The sequence below is a fragment of the Mustelus asterias genome, chromosome 5, assembly GCF_964213995.1.
Source record: "Mustelus asterias chromosome 5, sMusAst1.hap1.1, whole genome shotgun sequence".
NCBI classification, from domain to species: domain Eukaryota; kingdom Metazoa; phylum Chordata; class Chondrichthyes; order Carcharhiniformes; family Triakidae; genus Mustelus; species Mustelus asterias.
In genome coordinates this window covers 70,031,293-70,054,667 of record NC_135805.1, presented here as the reverse complement: position 1 = coordinate 70,054,667, position 23,375 = coordinate 70,031,293, and the positions used below count along the sequence as shown (strand labels likewise).

The window sequence follows — 23,375 nt, the reverse complement described above, 5'->3', positions numbered from 1 at the left end:
ATCAATCCCTCCCCAAATACATCAATCCCTCCCCAAATGTAGCAATCCCACTTCTCCCATGCATAAATCCTTCTTCTCCCATGTATCAACCCCTCCATGCATCAATCCCTCCCCCCCCCCCCCAATATTAACCCCCGCCCCTCATGCACCAATCCCTCCTCCCCAAGCAGCTCCCCTTTTGCGGGGGGGGGGGGGGGGGTGGGCGCTCGCGGGGCGGAGCAGAGCAGGAGTCGGAAGTGACGGGAGTGTAAACGGTCGCTGCGCTCCATGGTAACGGCGCGAGCGTGTGTGAGTGTGAGAGAAACAACAACAACAGCGGCTCCGACTCCGGGCGGCCATGGCGAGGATCCGCAGCCTCTGCCGGTTCTAAACTATGGCCGGCCGCCGCTGGATGACGTCCCCGGGAGCTCCGGCTCCGACTCAGCAGCTGCACCGGGCCGCCCAGCTTCCGTTGCCCGGTTAGTGCTTGCTGCCTTTGGCCGGTGAAGAGACGGCTCCAGCCCCCCGGCCCGCCGCTATCCGCGTCCCCAGTGTCGGCGGGCGGCCCCATCCGCTCCTGCTCGATCGGTAACCGGGAGGAGGGTGAAGAGCGGGAAGATGGCGACTGGAGTCAGCTGGCAGCAACATCAGAGCGGCGCTTCGGCGGCCGGGGCGGCTCACCCCGGGGCAGCTGCCGAGTACAACCAGGAGCTGCACCTGAAAATGAGCAAGAAGATCGCGCAGCTGACCAAAGTGAGTGAGCGAGGGAGGGGGGGAAAGCTGCATTGAGACAAACATCACTGAGCAACACCGCCTGCTCCCACACACGCACTAACGTAGCCCCACGCATTGGTGTGATTGATTTCTAACACTCGACATTTCCCCAGTTTAAACTCTTCCCCCACCTCCAAGATGACATTTTCACCCTAATGATCCGACACAAAAATGTTGACTTACCAAACGCGTTCGCGCATTGCGCTGTTTTTTTTTTGAGGAGAGAGCAGAACTGGAGCAGGTTACTGTCCCCCCCCCGGGGACTTCCCGTTAATATGGGCATCAATCGCCTCTTTGTGTTATTGACACCATTAACGTTTGACACGAGATTTCATTGACGTTGTTTTGTAATCAGTAGTCAAAGTGAAATCAAAACGGTTTCAAATTGGATTTTTGTGTAATAACTTCCAAAAGTAAATGTTTACTTTTGTGATTCGTTTCAGCTAGTGAATGGGAAAACTCGGAAGTACTTTCTGAATTTAAACAAATTCTAATCCATTCACATTTAGCATAATTGACAAGGTTAACATCGGGTTAAGCTTTGGATGCAAGTTTTGACTGTTTTACATGTGTGAAATCAGTGGGATCAATGGTGCATTGAGAAGTGCCTGAAACTGCCGATTTTACATTACTCGGACTTTTGACTTATTTTTCAAACATTGAATTTGAATTACCTTTCACCAAGGTTTAATCTGTAAACAGAATTGCTATAGCGTCTCAATTGTTGACTAAACTCACAAAATAATGGTGCATTGATTGCTTTATAAACTATTGATTGTTTGCTATCAGTGTTATACAGTAGAAATTTGAAACATTTGCATGAATGTGGTGTACCTTTAATTTTGTCATAAAAAGTTCTGGAAAAAGTCTGAATTGCTAGGCTAATCAAAGCTTTTATCTGCAGTGTGGCAGAACTGTATTGATGCCAACATTATTTTTCTGAGAAAACAGTACATGAAAATATTTTGTATTTAGATTTAATTTTAAATTATTTTAATTGAAGCCTTTAATGCAGAATGTGAAGTTCCTTGAATGGAAGGATAAGCTTTAAAACATTTTTTGGAGCTCATCTAATGCTACACATGAAGTAACGTTAGAATATTCCAAGTAGTTTTATAACATTTTCTGTGGAAGTAAAATCATTGAATACACTGAAAATCGCCAAAGTGGGGTATGACTATTCAATTTGAATGGCTGTTCCTGACTGCTTCAGGTTACTGCTTTATAATCTCCAAGAGAGGAAGTGACTATTATGTGGTTTTAAATAGCAAGGCCATGCTGTCATGAAGCGGATGAAGTTCTAGCATTTTTCAAATCAAAAAGCAAATGTTCAGTCTGCAAACTGAAAGTTTACCTCTGTTTCAGAATGACACAGGCCATCTTTATCTGTTCATTTTAAAAGAAACGTTGCTGTATTCCAAGTGGTAGAGATTGCAAGTTTGGAAGATGCTGTCAAAGAACCCTTAGCAAATCTCTGGAGTGCATCTTGTTTATATGGGATTGTGCACTGGTGATGGATGAGATGATAGTCAAGTGGTTGCTGAACTATCCCTTCAGTACAGCATATTTAATTATCTTTTTGGTATTTAAGTGAACACAGATCAAATATATCTGGCATTTGACATGCTCTTGAAAAAATAAGAATAAGATTGCAACACTATTGTAACTAAATCAAAGGATACTTGTCATGGTTGTGTCATATCACTCTAAAACCTGTGAGGAAGTCTGACATTTTACTTTTAAAAGAAAGCTTGACATATGGACAATTGGTTTTGCAAAATGGGCCTCAAGAGGGTCAGATGACTTCAGGTGTAAAGCAGGGACTAACCTCATGTCTGGAAATGCCTCTGGAAAGACATTAAAATGTGAATGACTGTGAAGACTTTCCATTGAAGAAACTTAAAGTAACAATAACTGTTTGACTTGCTGGCCCCATGAAGGCAGAATTACAGATAAAAATATTTCTGAGGCTATTCATGGCCAGAATGTTGATGGGTTACCAAAAACCCAATTTGGCAAATTGCTTGGCCATCAACCTATTGTGTGGAAGTGGAAAACAAGTGATACTGCTGTCACATGATAGAGCCTGGCTTGTGATCAGACAGACCTGAAAGTACTTCATTCATCCACAAAGATAGGACAAGTCAGGCTGGGAAACAAAGATTTGAGGGAGCCACCTCTTGCCCAGTACAAGGGAGGACCCTGCCACAAAAGTCACCTTGGGCAGAGAAGTGGAACTTATTAATTTTACCAGCACAATTTTTCACTGCCGGGTCTTGACCAAATTCAACTGGAAAACCAGAAGCTTGCTGTTGGTTGGGGTGAAACAAAGTGATATCATCACTAAAACTCGCCAGACTTCACTTTTCTTCAGTGAATCAAGAAGTGTTTCAACTACCATTTTGAGGACTGATTAGAAGTGACATTTTGACACTTTAAGATATCTAAGTGCATGCTACACCTTTAGAAATTACGTGTGTGTATCTGGTGTGAAATGAGGAATGGTGTATATTGCAGTTACGTTTCGGGTGTTGTGAAAAACAGATGTTTATTCTTTCTTTTGATTTAGACAGCTTGTTTTGGTGTATGTTCTGAAAAGTTACAGCACTCAAGGGGTTAAACCCTCTAAAGTGCACCTTGTTGTGATTAGCCAAGAGGTGAAAAAAAAGGAATTATGCCACATCATTCTATTCATAACAAATCACAAAGGTTTTCCAACTACCATGTACATGTGTTGTGTGCATGCACATGTGAAAATGTTTGCAGGGTACAACTGTTTGCAAATGGGAGGATGTTTTGTGTATGTGTGCTTGGAATGTTTCATTGGTATATTCAGTCATTCACTAATTTAAATGTATTTATCCAGCCTCCAGCTCCAAATGATTGAAAATATCTGCCTTGGAAAGTATTTTACAAACTGCTGCACAGCCTGTTTTACTTTATAGTCTTTAAGCATAGATCTTAATTTTCATTTGTGTCTTCTTCAATCTGCCAAGTTAATAATTTGAAATTTAACAATTGAGGAGCTAAACTGTTCAGTCATCATTGATAATAATGAAATTTCCAAGGGGTGAATTGGACAGAATGAGGAGGAGCAATGTTGTTATTTTTACAAGCGATGTGAATTTTCCTTGAGGTAATATGTCAAACATAATAAAGGTGCAAATAAATATGGATTGTGCAATGCCAAACTATAGTTTTCTGATCTTTCATCATTAATATTTACGTGAAGTACATTGACCTTTTTTCATAGAATCCCTACAGTACAGAAGGAGGCTATTTGGCTCATCGAGCCTGCACTGAGAATAAACCCACCCAGGCCCCAACCCGCAACTGCATGTATTTACCCTGCTAACCTACACATCTTTGGACACTAAGAGACAATTTAGCATGGCCAATTAACCTAAACTGCTCATCTTTGGTCTGTGTGAGGAAACTGGAGTATCCGGAGTAAACCATACAGACACGGGGAGAATGTGCAAACTCCGCACAGTCACCCGAGGCTGGAATTGAACCTGGGTCCCTGGCACTGTGGGGCAGCACTGCTAACCACTGGGCTGCCCTTTTGTTACTGTTTCAGTGTTAAATATCTGCCGTTTTCTTCAGTTTGTTATGATTCCTGTAAAGACTGATAATTTTTAGAAATAAATTTAATTTCCCAGCGATTAAAAGGTGAGAGGGGTGATTCTCTGGGGTTGCTCACTGCAGATGGGATTTCTGATGGCCCATTGAATCAGGCGTGAGCGGCATAAAGGGATTCTTGCCAGGCATCAAACCTAACGTGAGTCTCCTAGCTCACTCCACCAGCCCTGATCAGGTTCATCTCATATAGACTAATAAATAATCATTCACGTCTAATTGCCGTGTTTGTGGCCAGATGCCCTGGCGTCACGGTATACTCCTATTCCCGCCCACTGTGGGCAGGGAAGTAAATCCATGCCTTTCTGACACTGTCAGGCTGCAGAGGGAGGGTTCCCCAAGTGACCTGGGTGGGCTTGGGCTAGGGTGGAGACCTCTACCCTGGGATGAGGGTCTTGTTGCTAGATTCCCCCATCTTGCCCTGGGAAATGTGGAGATCACACTTAACATGTTGATTTCAGGTAACTTTCTGTTAAACATCTTTATTTTTGTTTGTGTTTTGTAAAATCTTTGAATTGGCCTGGTCATATTAATATCCATGCCACCTGGAAGCCTTCAAAGAAATCCCAGGTGTGACCAGATCTCTTTCAAGTACCCTGATTGAAAGAACCTTTTGGTTTCACTCGGGGGATTTCCCTTTCTTTCTCTCATAAACCCCAGCTACTCTGGAACCTCTTTGAACTGCTTTCATTGACAGATGTAATCAGTCCTCCTTTCAAGCTTGAATGAGCTACTGCTTCTGCCTGGGCTCTTTGAACTGCTTTGATTGACAGGAGGCTGTCAGTTTCATTTAGTCTATTAGGGTTTGTTTATGTACTCACCTTCCATTCCATTGAGTTATAGAAGGTTATTTGACTGACAACCCAAAGCACATCAAAGAGGGGATTAGCTGGGTTTGCTTACATATGGAACAGATGGTGCATTTAGCTGCTAAAAACCTTTTGGCTGACAGCTCCAGGGGGGTTCAAAACATGGGTTGTTCATACAATCATTTCACATCTTATTACCCCTGAAGTACTTCCTCTTTTTGCTCCATCTGTTCAGTCTGGCCCCATTTTTTTAACACTGCAGTTTCCTTTCAAGTCTCTGGCCCTGCTGAGAATCCAAAATGTCTTGTTTACATTCAGTTTCATGCTTCAGTACCTTATCTAGCTTTTGGACTGACAGGTCCAAGCTATTTCACAGCAAACAGTAACTTTGGTTTTGTTTCCCTTCACGGTTGATTAAATCTGAAGTGTGTGTGTGTGTATATATATATTTTTATATAGAGCGTTAAAGATCAAATCCCAAGTTACTCCCAACCTTCGAGCAGACTTGCCTTCCCCTTCCACATTCTTGAATAATGAGGGTGTCTGGTTTAGACAGAAAAGTGGATTTGAGGCCACAATAGGATCTGCCATGACCTTATTGAATGGTGGAGCAGATTCAAGGGGTCAAATGATATACTCCTAATTTGTATGTTTTTTAGGGTCAGTCCTATCCTCCTCCTTTTGAACAGGATCTTGCATTCTACTTAACTGTTAACACAAAAACACTTAACCCTGTTTTGTTTTCCCTCCGTGTCTCTGTCTGTCCCTTTTCTGGTTTGGGTTTCTTTCCCCATGATAGGCAGATCATTGCCGTCAAGTCAAAAAGATGTTCTTCCAGTCACATAAATGAATGCTGTTGTATATGAATTTCAGTATGATGCTAGGTTTGTAGACCATATGTCCCAAAGACTGGTGGATCATATCAAACAGCATGTCTCTTCCACTATTTGCAACGGGCAAGGTACCAAACAGCCCTGTGCTTGCAAAACTCAAAGCACAGTGTCCAGATGTGATTCTGCATTTGGTAAATAATCATCAGCGCGCTAAGAATTATGCTGATGATCAATTTAAGATCGTCAGTCAAACTTTTCATCTGGCACATTTGTGCATACGAGAAGCTACGTGTATTAATACACAAGATCCTATTCTTGGTAGATAGAAAGAACATGTGCACGTGCCTGTTTCAGCTAAACAAAATGAGTGACAGCCATTCCTCAGAGCAACGTGTTGACCAATTGGATTCAGGTTGTCTGGTTTAAATTTTGAACAATGTTTGACAGTTAACTGTCAGTCACCATCAATTGGTGTATTCTTCATGGCAACGCCTCTACAAATCAGAGTCCATTTGTCAACCAATCAGCACTCTTTACTCAGAGTATAAATTTGTTTTCCCTTGCATAGGTATTCTTAATTGTTCTGATGAGTGCAAGATGAAAAACTTCAACAAAATTTCTCTTTTCTCAGCAATACTCAAGTTCGTTTAAATACATTTTGACTGAAAACTACTAAACCTTATTAACTGTTTTACAGTTCCCTCAAAATAAAGGCTTGATTTAATTCCTGCAAAGAAAGCTATAATTTAAAAAGGTATTTAGTCTCCAAATGTAATAACTACTTTAAGGTTACTTTGTATCTTGAAAATAATGTTTAGTCACAACATTGTTTGCTTTTTAAGTAACTAGTGTAGATTTGATTAAATAGGGCAGCAATAGAAGATCAGGCAGGGTAATGTTATGATTATGTTTTATTCTGCAGAAAAATGCTAGTGACTGTCTTTGTGAAAGTTGAGATGTTCTTTTATCAACACATTTTACACTAAATATATGCGCATGTTATAACGTTGATTGCTTTGTTCACCAGCATTTTTCATGAGGTTAATGTTACAATTATATATATCATGCAGGCTACCTTGTAGATTTTATGGTTGTGAGAAGAAATAGGAGAAGGTTTAAGCCATTTGGTCCATCATGCCTGCTTCATGATTTGATAAGATCATCGCTGATCAGATTGTGGCCTTAACTCCACTTTCCTGCCTGTCCCCCATCACCCCTAACCTTCTTGATGATAAAATATAACTTAGCCTTGAATATATTCATTAACTCAGTCACTACTGGTCCCTGTGGAAGAGAATTCCAAAAATTAACAACCCTCTGAGAAACAACATTTCTCTCCACCTCCATCTTAAATGGGTGATCCTTTATTTTTAAACTGTGCCCCTTAGTTCTGGATTACCCTATGAGAGGAAATATCCTTCCTGCATCTACCTTGTCAAGCTCCTGCAGAATTTTCTATGTTCAATAAAATCACCCATTATTCTTCTAAACTCTAATAAGTCGAGACCCAACCTGCTCATCATTTCCTCATAAGACAATCTCTTCATCCCAGGAATCTGCCCAGAGAACCTTACCTGAACTGCTTCCAATGCAATTATATCTCTCCTTAAGTAAGGAGACCAGAATTATACACCACTCCACAGTCTCATCAATGCCCTGTCCAGCTGCAGCAAGACTTCCCAACTTTTATGCTTCACCTCCTGGCAATATAGGCCAACATTCCATTAGTCCTCCTAATTACTTGCTGTATTTGCATACTAATTTTTCTATTCGTGTTCAAGGACATGCTGTACTCTGGACTGCGGTGCTCTATCCATTTAAATGATATTCTGCTTTTCTATTCTTCCTACTTAAATGGGCCACTTCATATTTTCCCACATTATACTCCATCTGCCAAATGTTTGCCCACTCAATTAAACTATCTATATCCCTTTGCAGGCTTTGTGTGTCCTCCTTACAGCTTGATTTTCCACCTACTATCAGCAAATTTGGCTACAATACAGTCTGTCCCTTAATTCAACATAATGAAAATCAGTCTCCAAGGCTATCTTGCCTTGGTATAATACTGAATACTGGTGATTTTGGCATCTAAATAGAGAATTTTATTTTCCGTAATCATTAATTCATCTTGTGTTCATACGTGGATTCAAAGGAAACTGGATTTGGGCTGAACTTGTAGTTGAAATGTGATGATAATTGATTTAACAGCTGTTGCTGTTGTCATTAAATAAAGTCCTGTTAAAAGCTGTGTTAACAATTTTTGAGCCAGGATCAAGTTTTCAGGAATAACAGGTTTTAATTATAGAACACAGTCATGAAAGTTTATTGCCATTGCATGAGAATGGAAATAGTATTGGTTATATAACAATGGTTGGTTATATAAAAAAACAATACTTCTTTTGAAACTGTGCCTTTTCAGTCTGACTCAGCTACTCAGTATGTATCCCATTTGAATGTGCAATTGATCAGGTGCAAATATTTTATACTTTGAGTTACACATTTTTGGGATTACCTTGAGGTATTCCAACATGGCATTTATTCTTTTATCGTTGAGTTGTTCTGAGTGATATTCCAGCTGGTGGCAAAGACCTTTCATTCAAAATACTTTTATTTGCATAACTGACTACTTACAAGGTAATATAAAAACAAGGCACAGCTCCAGCTCCCTTCTTAAGCGTTTCTCACTCATCTCTCTGTGAGTGATATCATTATGACATAGCTCCTTGTGCAAATGCTCGGTCGTTATTATTAGGGTAGTGTTAAGAGTTAACCCTTTATCTCTTCTCCGCCCCACCCTCAAGTCTTAATTCCTACGTTATATATTCATTTTCCGACACTACACCCTCAGTTTTTAAAAAAAGGGATAGTCTTCTCTCCCTGATCAAGTATGGAGTTCCTTTCTAGGTTATTTTGGAAATGTTCATTCTGAATTAATTTCCTGAGGGTTTTCACTCCATGTTTCCCTCATTAGTGGTTCTGTGGGTGCAATGTTCTCCTATGGATCAGGGTAAGCAGCTCATCCTGCAAAGTTTCCTGTTTGTTGAAATCAAAGCACTCTTGTTTCTTAACAGAAAACACTGGAAAATCTCAGTAAGTCTAGCAGCATCTGTAAAGAGAGAACAGAGCTGAAGTTTTGAGTCCAAGTGACCCTTTGTCACAGCTAAAAGCCATAGAAAGTGGGAGATATTTACATTGTAGAGTGAGGGAATGAAAGATGAGTCATAGCCTGTCCCTTGTTTTTGTGGCTAAGAGGTGCTAATGGCAGTCCTTAGAGAGAACAGAAGGTGTGAGTGGCCAAACGGCAGGGAAGCTGAAATCAGAGGGTAAGCTGTGACAGATGAAGATGTGGGGGAGGGGGTGATGGATGGGAGGTAAAATTGAGGAAAAGGGAAGCAAAGTTCTAAAAGGTTTACCCCTTAGCCTCAAACTATGACCCCTAATTTTCTGAATGGAGGCCTGTAACTAGTGGTGTTCCGCAGGGATCAGTACTGGGATCTCTGCTGTTTGTAATATATATAAATGATTTTGAAGAAACGTAGCTGGTCTGATTAGCAAGTTTGCGGATGATACTAAGATTGGCAGAATTGTGGATAGTGATGAAGATTGTCAGAGAATACAGTAGGATATAGATAGACTGGAAAATTGGATGGAGAAATGACAGATGGAATTTAATGATGTGGAGATGTCGGCATTGGACTGGGGTAAGCAGAGTAAGAAGTCTTTGGAATTTAATCCAGACAAATGCGAGGTGATGCATTTTGGTAGATCCAGTTCAGATGGGAGCTATAAAATAAATGGCAGAACAATCAGGAGCATAGACACACAGAGAGATCTGGGAGTACAGGCCCACAGATCCTTAAAAGTGGCAGCACAGGTGGTGAAGAAAGCATATCGCATGCTTGCCTTCATTGGATGGGGCATCGAGTATAAAAGTTGGCAAATTATGTTACAAGTGAATAAAACGTTGGTTAGGCCACATTTGGAATATTGTGTCCAATTCTGATCAATGCACTACCAGAAGGATGTGGAGGCTTTGGAGAGAGCGCAGAAAAGGTTGACTAGGATGTTGCCTGGTATGGAGGGTGTTAGCTATGAGGAGAGATTGAATAGAACATAGAAACGCTACAGCACAAACAGGCCCTTCGGCCCACAAGTTACGCCAAACATATCCCTACCTACTAGGCTTACCTATAACCCTCTATCTTACTAACTTCCATGAACTTATCCAAAAGTCTCTTTAAAGACCCTATCGAATCTGCCTCCACCACCACTACCGGCAGCCGATTCCATGCACCCACCACCCTCTGAGTGAAAAACCTACCTCTAACATCTCCTCTGTACCTACTCCCCAGCACCCTAAACCTGTGACCTCTTGTGGCAACCATTTCAGCCCTGGGTAAAAACCTCTGAGAATCCACTCTATCAATACATCTCAACATCTTATACACTTCTATCAGGTCACCTCTCATCCTTTGCCTCTTCAAAGAGAAAAGACCGAGCTCTCTCAACCTATCCTCATAAGGCATGCCACCTAATCCAGGCAACATCCTTGTAAATCTCCTCTGCACCCTTTCTATGGCTTCCACATCCTTTCTGTAATGAGGTGACCAGAACTGGGCACAGTACTCCAGGTGGGGTCTGACCAAGGTCCTATACAGCTGCAGCATTATCTCCCAATTTCTAAACTCAATTCCTCTATTGATGAAGGCCAGTATTCCATATGCCTTCTTAACCACAGCCTTCACCTGTGACGCTGCTTTGAGCGTCCTATGAACCCAGACCCCAAGATCCTTCTGATCTTCCATACTGCGAAGCGTCTTACCCTTAATATTATATTCTTTCATCCTATTTGACCTGCCAAAATGAACCACCACACACTTATCTGGGTTGAAGTCCATCTGCCACTTCTCCGCCCAGTCTTGCATCTTATCTATGTCTCGTTGCAACTGCTGACATCCCTCTACACTATCCACAAGCCCACCAGCTTTTGTGTCATCGGCAAACTTGCCAACCCATCCTTCCACTTCCTCATCCAGGTAATTTATAAAAATCACAAAGAGCAAGGGTCCCAGAACAGATCCCTGGAGCACTCCACTGGTGACCGACCTCCATGCTGAAAAAGACCCATCTACAACCACTCTTTGCCTTCTGTGGGCAAGCCAGTTCTGAATCCACAAAGCAATGTCCCCTTGTATCCCATGCCCCTTCACTTTCTCAATGAGCCTTGCATGGAGCACCTTATCAAACGCCTTGCTGAAATCCATATAAACTAAATCTACCGCTCTTCCCTCGTCTATGTGTCTGGTTACATCTTCAAAAAATTCAAATTAGGCTCGTAAGGCATGATCTGCCTTGGACAAAGCCATGCTGGCTATTTCTGATCATACTATTCCTCTCCAGATGTTCATAAATCCTGCCTCTCAGGATCTTCTTCATCAACTTACCAACCACTGAGGTTAGACTCACTGGTCTATAATTTCCCGGGCTATCTCTTCACCCTTTCTTGAATAACGGAACCACATCCGCAATTCCCCGGAACCTCTCCCATCTCCATTGATGACGCAAACAGCATCACCAGAGGCTCAGCAATCTCTTCCCTCGCCTCCCACAGTAACCTGGGGTACATCCCATCCGGTCCCGGTGATTTATCTAACTTGATGCTTTTCAAAAGCTCCAACACCTCCTCTTTCCTAATGTCCACATGCTCAATCTTCTCAGTCCACTGCAAGTCTGCAGAATAAACTGGGATTGTTCTCCCTGAAAAGACGGAGGCTGAGGGTCGACCTGATAGAAGTTTACAAAATTATGAGCGGTAGATGGGAAGTTGTGCGTGGAGTCTGAAGAGATAGGAGAGGCGCTAAATGAATATTTTTCATCAGTATTCACACAGGAAAAAGACAATGTTGTCGAGGATAATACTGAGATACAGGCTATTAGACTAGATGGGATTGAGGTTCATAAGGAGGAGGTGTTACCAATTCTGGAAAGTGTGAAAATAGATAAGTCCCCTGGGCCAGCTGGGATTTATCCTAGGATTCTCTGGGAGGTTGGGGAGGAGATTGCAGAGCCTTTGGCTTTGATCTTTATGTCACCATTGTCTACAGGAATAGTGCCAGAAGACTGGAGGATAGCAAATGTTGTCCCCTTGTTCAAGAAGGGGAGTAGAGACAACCCTGGTAATTATAGACCAGTGAGCCTTACTTCTGATGTGGGCAAAGTTTTGGATAGGATTTATAATCATCTAGAAAGGAATAATTTGATTAGGGATAGTCAACACGGTTTTGTGAAGGGTAGGCCGTGCCTCACAAACCTTATTGAGTTCTTTGAGAAGGTGACCAAAGAGGGGATAAGGGTAAAGCAGTTGATGTGGTGTATATGGATCGCAGTAAAGCGTTTGATAAGGTTCCCCACGGTAAGCTATTGCAGAAGATACGGAGGCATGGGATTGAGGGTGATTTAGCGGTTTGGATCAGAAATTGGCTAGCTGTAAGAAGACAGAGGGTGGTGGTTGATGGGAAATGTTCATCCTGGAGTTCAGTTACTAGTGGTGTACCGCAAGGATCTGTTTTGGGTCCACTGCTGTTTGTCATTTTTATAAATGACCTGGATGAGGGCGTAGGAGGATGGGTTAGTAAATTTGCGGATGACACTAAAGTCGGTGGAGTTGTGGACAGTGCGGAAGGATGTTGCAGGTTACAGAGGGACATAGATGAGCTGCAGAGCTGGGCTGTGAGGTGGCAAATAGAGTTTAATGCGGAAAAGTGTGAGGTGATTCACTTTGGAAGGAGAGGAATACAGAGTACTAGGCTAATGGTAAGATACTTGGTAGTGTGGCTGAGCAGAGAGATCTGGGTGTCCATGTGCATAGATCCCTGAAAGTTGGCACCCAGGTTGATAGGGTTGTTAAGAAGGCATCCGGTGTGTTAGCATTTACTGGTAGAGGGATTGAGTTTCGGAGCCACGAGGTCATGTTGCAGCTGTATAAAACTCTGGTGCGGCCGCACTTGGAGTATTGCGTACAGTTCTGGTCACCGCATTATAGAAAGGATGTGGAAGCATTGGAAAGGGTGCAGAGGAGATTTACCAGGATGTTGCCTGGTATGGTGGGAAGGTCTTAAGGAGGAAAGGCTGAGGGACTTGAGGCTGTTTTCGTTAGAGAGAAGAAGGTTAAGAGGTGACTTAATAGAGGCATATAAGATGATCAGAGGATTAGATAGGGTGGACAGTGAGAGCCTTTTTCCTCGGATGGTGATGGCTCGCATGAGGGGACATAGCTTTAAATTGAGGGGTGATAGATATAGGACAGATGTCAGAGGTAGGTTCTTTACTCGGAGTAGTAAGGGCGTGGAATGCCCTGCCTGCAACAGTAGTGGACTCGCCAACATTAAGGGCATTTAAATGGTCATTGGATAAACATATGGATGATATTGGAATAGTGTAGGTTAGATGGGCTTTAGATTGGTTTCACAGGTCTGCGCAACATCGAGGGCCGAAGGGATTGTACCGCGCTGTAACGTTCAATGTTCTACAGATAGGGTGAACAGTTGAAAGCTTTTTCCCAGGGTTGAAATGACAATTACAAGGGGACACAAGTTCGAGATAAGGGGGGGAAAGGTTCAATGGAGATGTGTGGGGAAATATTTTACACAGGATGGTGGGGGCCTGGAATGCACTGCCAATTGAGGTGGTTGAGGCAGTTACGTTAGCCACATTTATGACTTATCTCAATAGGCATATGAACAAACAGGGAATAGAGGGATATAAGTGGTTGGTCTAGATAGGTAAACATGATCGGCGCAGGCTTGGAGGGCCGAAGGGCCTGTTCCTGTGCTGAACTGTTCTTTGTCCTTTGTTCTTTAGTTCTGGACTCCCCCACCATTGGGCACATTCTTTCTGTATCTAACCTGTCTAACCCTGTTAGAATTTTATACGTTTCTATGAGATCCTCTCTCGCTCTTCTAAACCTCAGTGAATACAATCCTAACTGACTTAATCTCTTCTCATATGACTGACCTGCCATTCCAGGAATCAGCCTGATAAACCTTCGCTGTACTCCCTCTATAGCAGGGACACCAAAACTGCACACAATATTCCAGATGTGGCCTCACCAACATCCTATACAATTGCAGCAAAACATCCTTAACCCTATTCTCAAATCCTTTCGTTATGAAGGCCAGCGTACCATTTGCTTTCGTACTGCCTGCTGTACCTGCGCACTTACTTTCAGTGACTGATGCACAAGGACTCCAAGGTCTCGTTGAGTATTCACCTCTCTCAATTTACACCCATTCAAGTAATAACCTGTCTGCCTATTATTGCAACCAAAGCAGATAACCTCAAATTTAGCCACATTATACTGCATCTGTCATGCAGATGCCCACACACACAGCCTGTCCAAATCACGCTGAAGCATCTCCGCATCCTCCTCACAGCTCATCCTCCCATCCAACTTTGTATCATCTGCAAATCTGGAGATAATACTGTCAGTTCCCTCTTCCAAACCACTAATATATAATGGGAACAGTTGGGGTCCCAGCACAGATCCCTGCGGAACCCCACTAGTCACTGACTGCCAATCAGAAAAAGACCCATTTATGCAGCTTTTTGCTTCCTATCTGCCAGCCAGTTTTCTATTAATCTCAAAACATTACCTGCGATCCCATGTGCTTGTAACTTTACATAGTAGTCTGCTATGTGAGACCTTGCTGAAAGCCTTAATAAACCACATCCACTGCTTCTCCTCAGTCAAAGCTAGTAGTTACATTGAGTGTTCTCTTTTTAGAAAAAGAGACTGTTTTCTAGCTAGAAGCTGTTGTTGAAGGTTTAATTATAAGCCTACATTGGCAAAATTGAAATTTTAAAACAATGCTTTGTGTACTGATTAACTGTGTAAGCAACCTGTATCTGTGACAAGAAGCTGAGAATTGTATTAGAATGCTGTCCCTGTGAATGCTGTGTTAGAGCTGTATCACAGAAGGGTTCTCCTCCAAAGGTTTCTCTGGGGTAGTTCCATGCTTGGTTATCATTAGAATTTTAATTCCAGATTTTTAAAATTCAAATTTCACCATCTATCTTTGTGGGATTCGAACCTGGGTCCCAGGACCATTACCCTGGGTCTTTAGAATTGCTAGTTCAGTGACAATACCACCACATCACTGTGTTCCCTAGGGTGGTGGTGAGGAGTTGTGACTCCTGATCCAGTGGTAACAGCCAGAAGTTCATGGTTTGCGTTGAGCTTGGTAAAAATAGTACTTCAAGTTTGGCTAGGTTCTCGTCACCTGATGTAATTGGATGTACTTCTTGTTCCATAGCCTTGTTCAGTTTCGTCAGGTCAATGCAGATTCGGATAGAGCCATTTGGCTTTGAAACTGGTACTAATTTCATTCAGTTACATTTCTGACACATTTGAGAAATGGGAGTGAGATCCTCCGGTGAAAATAGATGAATGACATTTGCATCTGTATTGAGTGTGAAGTGGTACACGATTTTCAATTTTCTCAAGCCTCAAGTTTTGGAAACATTTTTCTAAATTGATTCCTTGGCTCTTGTCTTTTCAGGATTAGGTTCAGATCTGCATAGTCTTTCCTACTCAACGAAGGGCATTCCTGATTCTGAATAACATAATGGGCAGTATTTTACCATTTTGTTTTCTAAGTGCCGGGTGGCTGTGGAACTTGGAATTTCAGATCTATTTTTTCCCCGCGTTTTCAGCCCCCCCACCATATGGACTCTGGCTGCAAAATGTTGAGCAAGTCTATTGCTTGCTGCAGGAGCCTGTGGGTGGGGGCTTAACATGCCGAAAGCCTGCAGAAGGAGGTAGTGCACATTTTCAGACCTCTGATGCTGCACATGCGCATTGGCAGTAGCAGGAGTCTGACAAAGAGAGAGCTGTCAGGCCCCTGCTACTGCACTTAGCCTGAAGCAGCTCCACACACCCCCCCCCCCCCTTACAATCGTGGGGGCCCATGGCCCGTGATGCAGAGCCCGCCGGCCCCACCCCGGCTGCCCAGACCGATCACGGACCCCACCCTCTCCCACTGATCGCGGTACTGCTACCCTCCCCCCACAATCACTGCAGTGTGGCAGCGGTCTCCCTACCGATCGCTGCAGAAAGGCAGCGGGCCCCCTTTCCCTCCCCCCTCCCTCGCTCCACTGATGGTCCTGCTGCCCTCCCGCCACAGATCGCTGCAGAATGGCTGCAGGCCCCCTCTCCCCATTGGCACTGCCCAATGGTCATTGCCCAGGTGCATTGCCAAGGTGCCAGGGTGACACTGCCAGTCTGGCACTGCCCAAGGGGCACCCCCTTGCCCTCAGCCTCCCCCGAGGTCTTCAGTGGCCTCTGGTTCCACCGACGAGGCCAAGTCAACTGCTTCCCGTTCATGGGGAGCATGTTTATTCCTCGCCGGCAAGAACCTCTCCCAACAAGGCCATAAAGGCAGGCGAGCCCGGATGATTGAGCGCCGGGCTTGCTAATCACATTGAAATGCTTATCTAAATAAATTAACCTGCCTCTTGCCCATTTCTGGTGAGAGGCTGACCTCGCCACAAATCCTATTGTCATAAAATGGTGCCGGTTGTGAAAACTGGCGCCAATTGCGCTAAATGCTTTATGCCCCACTTTATGACTGAGTCGCGCCCGTTTTCATAAAATACCACCCAATGTCTCAAGAGGTTTTCCAATTTTGTACCTCCGTGTTGCATCAAGCTGACCTTTAACATTTAGCTTAATTCCTTCTGGACCTTGGAGTTGGATTGATGAAGATCGCAGAGTAATTTTTTTACAGCTGCTGAACTTTGTGAGATAAAACTGAGACTCCAGCTCCTGTATGCAATTTATATTCTGTATGTTGTCCATTGACTTCAATGTTAGCACTCCAGTGTTGGCTGGTATTTTCTATAATTTCTCCTAGAAAGGTGATTTCCTGGTTGTCTGGCTCCAGTATTGCTTGTATAGAGCTTCCTGTGAAGGATCTATCTTTCTGCTTTGCTAACATAGGTTTCTTTGAATGACATACTGTTTTAAAATGACCAACCTTGCCACACTCATAGCGTTATTAGGGACATTCTGCAGTCATGTGGACCTTTTTCCCACCACAGTGTGGATATTGAAAAATGGCGGTTACTGCCCTTTCAGCATGCTTCCCTGGTTGCTGCCTCAATACTTTCAGTTTTGCATTCTGCAAATTGAATGACTTCATTGGCTATTCTTGTGGGATTTCTCTTGCACATCTTACAAAGATTTTGCTTTGCCTTTGCTGTCAGCCTGTCTGGCCAGTTGTATGGCTTGACTTAGTGTCAGATCTTCCTGAGATTGTAAACAGTTGCCCAGATTTTCTTCTCAAATCCCTAAGACTATTCTATTTCTGATCAAATTGCCTTTTAATGTTCGATACTCAGAATCATCAGTCAAATGGTGAATGCCTTCTCCAGTTTTCCCATTGCTTAGCCTGTCTGGGACCCTCTATGTTTTGGCATGATTTTGGGAGAGGGAGGGTAGAAGTCATTGCTCACTCTGGGTTGGGGCTCCTGTTTCCCATGCTGCTTTCACTGCTAGTTGCTGGGGTTCTTGTGTTTTTCCTCTCTGGCCTTATTGCTGGGTTTGCCTTGAAGTTCTTCACCAACTCCTCTTTGCTGCTGGCCTTCTCTTCAGGCTGCTTCTTACTGGTTTTTATCATTCCTCTGTGGGCGTAGTCACTGCTGCCACCATTTGTTATGTTGGGATGTCTTGAGAGACGTTGGGTGTCCTACTCTAGTAAGATATTGACTTCAAAATACTTTTATTTCCACAACTATAATGAGAAAAAACAGGAGATAGCTACACTTCCTTTCTTGGACGCTTCTCACACATCTCTCTCTGAGTAACATTATTGTGACATAGCTCCTTAGTGGTTATTCTTCATGTCGTAGTAGAGTTTACCCTTTACTCCACAGTCATGGCATTGCTTATTGTAGTACCTGTTAATTCTCAGATACTTTCGACCAGTTTGCTTACTCTAAGGTTTTACCCCTGTGTCCTTATTTGCAAGATGGACAAAGGACAAACACAAGTAAAGGTTCAACAAGTTTATTAATAATAACACTATTAACCCTTAAATTACCCACATAAAACAAGAGGATACCCCAGATTCAAGTATACTACCCGTAAAGATGGTTTGGTTGAACTGCAGGCCCGATTCTCTGAGTCCCTCTGGTCCGCCTTCACGAAGGTGAGTCTTGACGGCAGCTTCTTCCTTCCTTCCTTCTCTGGTCAGTCTTCCGAATGGTCACTGCCGTCTCCCCTGTCGAGTCTTTGCTCCTGTGTGTCTCCAAGTGTGTCCCTTTATCCCCCAGCCTGCTTGTCTTTCCAGAAACTTCTCTGGCTTCCGGCCAATGAGGTTCCAGGAGGGGGTTCCAATACCCAGTGGGTTTCTTGATGTCTGCCTGACAGGACACCATGGTCCGCCCCCAGGTGTCCCATCTCCATGCTGTTGCTTACGTATAACTTGTTATCAGATAAGGTATCTACAGGAACTCTTGGTGACAGACAGTCTGGCCCGATCTGTGCTTCTAACAATAGGCCGGTGCATTTCAATGAGGTGCAATGATCTCCTGCTAAGTCTCGATAGATTGTAACGACCTTTGATGGGTGGTTGATGGGTCAGGCGCAGACACGTTTGTGTATTTGTACAATTGCCTGCCTGAGGTTTGACTGTGTTTGATTTTAATATGCCCAATTTTAAAATTTAGGATATCCAATTTTATCAGCCTTAAAACTAGGCCCTGTTTATACCACCACATTATTCATTTGCTTGATTGCCAGCAATATTTTGACTTAATTTTACAGTTACATTTTCTTCATTTCAGTTTGAAAGACATCAATGACAAATCCAAAATGCAGTATTTTGCAGGGAACAAATAAACTGTACTATCGAAGCTATTTTAATATCTGAGGTGCAGGAGGAAACAATAGTATTTGTTTGTATTAATACCATTCTACTAATTCTTTGCCAAAAGAAGATAGATTATTGGGTAATCTTTGACAGTTGACTGTGGTTGGTACAAATAATCAAGCAATTCACCAAGTAAGGATTTCATTATCATTGATGTTCACTGGCTCAATTTCCTAGAACTGATTTATTTAAGGTGTACGAATTCATCAGGAATGCCTGCTATTTCCAGGGAAGTTGAAATTGAATTTTGATATTTAAAGTTGCTGCAGCTTTTTTTTGCAAAAGATACATTCACACTTAAAACCTGTACATTTGAAATTATTATATAAACATTGTTTGGTGCAAAGAAAAATGTGCTTTCATTTCCAAGTATACAATAAAAATGTAAAATAGTCTGTGTTTTCCTTCATATAAATCGTTTATACTATTGCTCATGTGAATTTCACAGTCTAGCTGCGATTATGATGCTTCGTTAAATAGTGCAAAGCGTAAACCTATTTGGTTCAGTAATTCCTTTCTCTAGACTTTTTTGTGCTTTTCCCTTTCTAGTTTTGAGACCTCTGCAAGTGGATTCCATGTTCCACCCAGCAATGAATGTTGACTACACCTTGCCACCCCATGTCTTAATACATAACACATGTTGAATTTCATAGCCTACAAAGGTTATCCTTTTCCTGCACCCTCCCTCAAATAGTTTTCTCCCTTCTGTGGAGGGAGGAAACACAGAAGAGAGTTTCTGCTGTGAACTTGCAATTCACCACACCTCACTAACTCAGGTTATTCTTGGCAACCCATAACTAAAAGAATTTTCTTCTGATTCCTTCCTCATCCTCTTCCCAACCTCTCTCATGTCTCTTTTCATCACCCTTCCATTCTTCCCCTTTGAGTTCTTCCTCATTTTCCTTTTCTCCCTTTGCCAGTGTGCTTTCTCTTTCCCTTTCTCCCCACACATCACTCTGCCATTAATTTGCTTTCTCTTCCTTGCCTAGTTATTTCTTCACATGTCTATTTATTCCTGCTATCCTCTAACCTTGCTTGACATGATTTCTGCAGTTGCTGTGTGTTGAGTGCCACAGGAGATTGGCTAGCGCTTAAATGTGATTCTGGAAAGTGTCAGCCATGCATTTTAATTATTCCTTCTTTAGTGATTAAATAAATGCACAAGGGTCATATAAATCTGGTGAGCAACTACTTATGGGAGCATATTAAAGTTGATTAAAATGAAGAAATGGCAACAAATTGAAACTGCCTCAGTAGACTCTGTATCTGTCTGTTTTAATTAATACCAAATTGAGCTTCTGTTACAGTTGACTTGCAGAATGTAAAAACCCAGCATGGTAACAAAAGAAAATGTGCTAGTTACAATTCTGAAAATCCACGACAGGGGTTCAATTGACTGGCTATTTTTCCCTTTGTCATTTTTGTATGTTGTTAATCAATATCCTTACAATGAAGTCAATTTGGGATTCACTCAGATTATATATATCTTGAAACAGTTGCATTCGTAAAATTGGGATTTATTAAAGAAAGAACTGGAATTGCTATAGAGCTTCTCTTGTATTCGGAATGTCTCAAAGTACTTCATAGCTAACTAATTACTCTTGAAGTATGGTCACAGTTCTATAGACCCACGTAGCTGGCACTTAGCATATAAAAAGGTCTCAGATTATTTGGTCATTTATCATATTGTTGTCTCTATTTTAAGTAACAAATTATGGCCAGGAACGACACTCTGCTATTTTCAAAATTGTCATTAAAAAGGATAGGTTAGAATTTTTGAGTGGTCAAGAAGAAATATAAACTAATCGACATTGACGTGAATCATTAAACCTCTATAGTAGTGAAGTGGGAAAAAACATAAAGATGGATACCTGACACACAAAATGGCTGCCTGGCACACAAAAAGTTATGATGTGGAGATGCCGGCGTTGGACTGGGGTAAACACAGTAAGACGTTTAACAACACCAGGTTAAAGTCCAACAGGTTTATTTGGTAGCAAAAGCCACACAAGCTTTCGGAGCTCCAAGCCCCTTCTTCAGGTGAGTGGGAATTCTGTTCACAAACAGGGCTATAAAGACACAAACTCAATTTACATGAATAATGGTTGGAATGCGAATACTTACAACTAATCAAGTCTTTAAGAAACAAAACAACGTGAGTGGAGAGAGCATCAAGACAGGCTAAAAAGATGTGTATTGTCTCCAGACAAGACAGCCAGTGAAACTCTGCAGGACCAGGCAACTGTGGGGGTTACAAATAGTGTGACATGAACCCAATATCCCGGTTGAGGCCGTCCTCGTGTGTGCGGAACTTGGCTATCAGTTTCTGCTCAGCGACTCTGCGCCGTCGTGTGTCGCGAAGGCCGCCTTGGAGAACGCTTACCCGAATATCAGAGGCCGAATGCCCGTGACCGCTGAAGTGCTCCCCAACAGGAAGAGAACAGTCTTGCCTGGTGATTGTCGAGCGGTGTTCATTCATCCGTTGTCGCAGCGTCTGCATAGTTTCCCCAATGTACCATGCCTCGGGACATCCTTTCTTGCAGCGTATCAGGTAGACAATGTTGGCCGAGTTGCAAGAGTATGTACCGTGTACCTGGTGGATGGTGTTCTCACGTGAGATGATGGCATCTGTGTCAATGATCCGGCACGTCTTGCAGAGGTTGCTGTGGCAGGGTTGTGTGGTGTCATGGTCACTGTTCTCCTGAAGGCTGGGTAGTTTGCTGCGGACAATGGTCTGTTTGAGGTTGTGCGGTTGTTTGAAGGCAAGAAGTGGGGGTGTGGGGATGGCCTTGGCGAGATGTTCATCTTCATCAATGACATGTTGAAGGCTCCGGAGGAGATGCCGTAGCTTCTCCGCTCCAGGGAAGTACTGGACGACGAAGGGTACTCTGTCCACTGTGTCCCGTGTTTGTCTTCTGAGGAGGTCGGTGCGGTTTTTCGCTGTGGCGCGTTGGAACTGTTGATCAATGAGTCGAGCGCTATATCCTGTTCTTATGAGGGCATCTTTCAGCGTCTGGAGGTGTCTGTTGCGATCCTCCTCATCCGAGCAGATCCTGTGTATACGGAAGGCTTGTCCGTAGGGGATGGCTTCTTTAACGTGTTTAGGGTGGAAGCTGGAGAAGTGGAGCATCGTGAGGTTATCCGTGGGCTTGCGGTAGAATGAGGTGCTGAGGTGACCGTCCTTAATGGAGATGCGTGTGTCCAAGAATGCAACCGATTCTGGAGAGTAGGCTATGGTGAGTCTGATGGTGGGATGGAACTTGTTGATGTCATCATAGAGTTGTTTCAGTGATTGTTCACCATAAGTCCAAAGGAAGAAAATGTCATCGATGTATCTAGTGTATAGCATCGGTTGAAGGTCCCGTGCGGTGAAGAAGTCTTGTTCGAACCTGTGCATGAAGATGTTGGCATATTGAGGTGCGAATTTGGTCCCCATGGCTGTTCCATGTGTCTGGATGAAGAACTGGTTGTTGAAGGTGAAGATATTGTGGTCCAGGATGAAGCGGATGAGATGTAAAATTGCATCTGGAAACTGGCAGCTGTTGGCGCTGAGCACTGAGGCCGTTGCAGCAATGCCATCGTCATGGGGGATGCTGGTGTAGAGTGCCGAGACATCCATTGTGACGAGGAGTGCTCCTGGTTCAACTGCTCCATGTGTGCTGAGTTTCTGTAGGAAGTCCGTCGTGTCGCGACAAAAGCTGGGGGTTCTTTGTACAATGGGTTTCAGGATGCCCTCGACATAGCCGGAGAGGTTCTCGCACAGGGTCCCATTGCCCAATACGATGGGACGGCCGGGTGCGTTTGCCTTGTGTATCTTCGGGAGGCAGTAGAGATCTCCAACGCGGGGAGTGCGTGGGATGAGAGCACGGAGGGTGCTCTGAAGGTCCGGATCAAAGGTCTTGATCAGAGTGTTGAGTTTATGGGTGTGTTCTTTGGTCGGATCTGCAGGTAACTGTCTGTAGTGTTCCTCGTTGTTCAGTTTTCGGTACACTTCTTTGCAGTAATTCGTTCTGTTCAATATGACGATGGCCCCTCCTTTGTCTGCTGGTTTGATGACAATGTTGCGGATGGTCTTGAGAGCGTGGATGGCGTTGCGTTGTGCTTGGGTGATGTTCGGGGCTGTCTTGTGAGTGCGGCTGATGAATTTAGTGTTGACGCACCTCCTGACGGCTTGGGCATACATGTCAAGTCGAGGGCAGCGGCCTTCCGGAGGAGTCCAATTCGACTCTTTCCTCTTCGGATGCACTGCGGATCTCTCTGTCGGCTGTTCCGGTTCCTTGGCTGTCTCATTGTGTTCGCTGTTGGCCTCTTGGGGTTTGTGGAAGAACTCCCTCAGCCTCAACCGGGATATTGGGTTCATGTCACACTATTTGTAACCCCCCACAGTTGCCTGGACCTGCAGAGTTTCACTG

At 43.4% G+C, this 23,375-nt stretch overlaps 1 protein-coding gene across 13 annotated transcripts in view; it reads left to right on the top strand.

Moving 5' to 3' along the window:
- Nucleotides 1-238: 238 nt before the first annotated feature.
- The window catches only part of fam184ab (family with sequence similarity 184 member Ab), a 189,140-nt gene continuing 166,003 nt past the window's right edge, over nt 239-23,375 (top strand). For all 13 annotated transcript variants that reach the window (XM_078212733.1, XM_078212732.1, XM_078212727.1 and 10 more), the window contains exon 1: nt 239-732. In XM_078212733.1, the coding sequence (XP_078068859.1) occupies nt 598-732 (135 nt within the window). In that variant the 5' untranslated portion in view covers nt 239-597. The remainder of the gene's footprint in view (nt 733-23,375) is intronic.